Source organism: Amphimedon queenslandica, unplaced genomic scaffold (assembly GCF_000090795.2).
Source record: "Amphimedon queenslandica unplaced genomic scaffold, v1.1 AMPQUscaffold_2646_Cont25352, whole genome shotgun sequence".
Classification (NCBI taxonomy): Eukaryota; Metazoa; Porifera; class Demospongiae; order Haplosclerida; family Niphatidae; genus Amphimedon; species Amphimedon queenslandica.
Genome location: NW_003557019.1, coordinates 1 through 1319, shown reverse-complemented (window position 1 = coordinate 1319; position 1319 = coordinate 1). Strand labels below are relative to the sequence as shown.

Here is a 1319-nt window from a genome sequence, read left to right as displayed (position 1 = left end):
AATTATCCACTCTTGGTAACATGTATACATGTACATTATATATGTATATGTATGTTCATACCCATGGATATACATAGCCATGTGCACCGCCATTTCTATTTGTAGCTTTTTTGCTTGGTGTTTTATAATACATAGATTAGATACTGTCCAGTATCTATGTGTATCTACCTGTTCAGGATTTCAATAAGATATTCATGACTCAGTCATTGACACAAGTACAAGAGTGTTAACCACATTGGGAAGACAACCCATGAGACCTTTTACAATTAACTGAGTATAAAACGGAGCTATTTTCTTCATTCATTATCCTATCATTGAGAATAACTTTACCTCTGGGTAACAATTTTTGAATGGGGTCCCTACCCCTAGTACAAACAATAGTAACACTTTTATCTTAGTTTTTATACATGATGTAGTAAAGTACATATTAAACATACATGTACATGTACATGTAGCTGTGGTATGAATTGTAACTCTATATAATCTGCTATGTTATTCTCTACTAGTCATATTACAGTATTTAGTTCCTGATAGTCAGAGTGTAATGTTAGAGTCAATACGAGTACTGGGTAATCTCACCAGAGATAAATCAGTGAGAGATTTAATATCAGATATGAGAAGTAAGAAATAAACCTGCAATTTACAAGCTAAATTTTACAAGCTACTTGTTAACACTTCAAATTCACACCTTGAGGTGTTAACAAGCAGCTTGTAATTTTTCAGGAAGTGTTTTTTAATTAAAAAATTTCTCTCTCCCTCCCTCACAGTTGATGAGATATTGTTGACGTTATTAGATTCAAAGCACGTTGAGCTGGTCTATGCTGTGTGTGGTGTATTGGTTAATGTGACAATGGAGCCTGGAGGACAATGTATACATGTATTTAAGAATAATAATGGAGTGAAAAAGTAAGAGAGAAAAGAGAGGGAGAGAGAGGGGAAAGAATAATTTCATGTGCATATGTACGTGTACATTAACTTTATTATTATTCCATTATTTTTAGGTTATTAGATGTTTTAAGTCATTTCAGTAGACAAGACTGGCTATTATCAAGTCTAGCATGTAAAGTACTGTGGAACTATAGGTACATGTTCAATACATACATGTACATATATAATCATTATCTTTATTACCGTATCCTTATTGTATTAATAGTGAAGGAATGACTAACATTAATGAACATTATACTGAAGAGGAAGTGATTACCTTGTTTCACTTACTGGAGGAATATTTAGGTAGCATTGTACATTGATTTTGTACCCATGCATTTACAGCATTTTTACACCTCTCCTCACTCAAACAAACCCTTAACTTTCTCCCC

General features: G+C 33.0%; 1 protein-coding gene across 1 annotated transcript; it reads left to right on the top strand.

Annotated features, from left to right (window-relative positions):
• Window positions 1-36: 36 nt before the first annotated feature.
• LOC109593158 (armadillo repeat-containing protein 2-like) lies at window positions 37-1233 on the top strand (the record flags this gene model as incomplete). Its single annotated transcript, XM_020008371.1, has 4 exons — window positions 37-620; window positions 768-906; window positions 1002-1082; window positions 1154-1233. Coding segments are annotated over exons 1-4 (376 nt in total), but the record flags the coding sequence as incomplete, so codon positions are not given.
• Window positions 1234-1319: the final 86 nt, after the last annotated feature.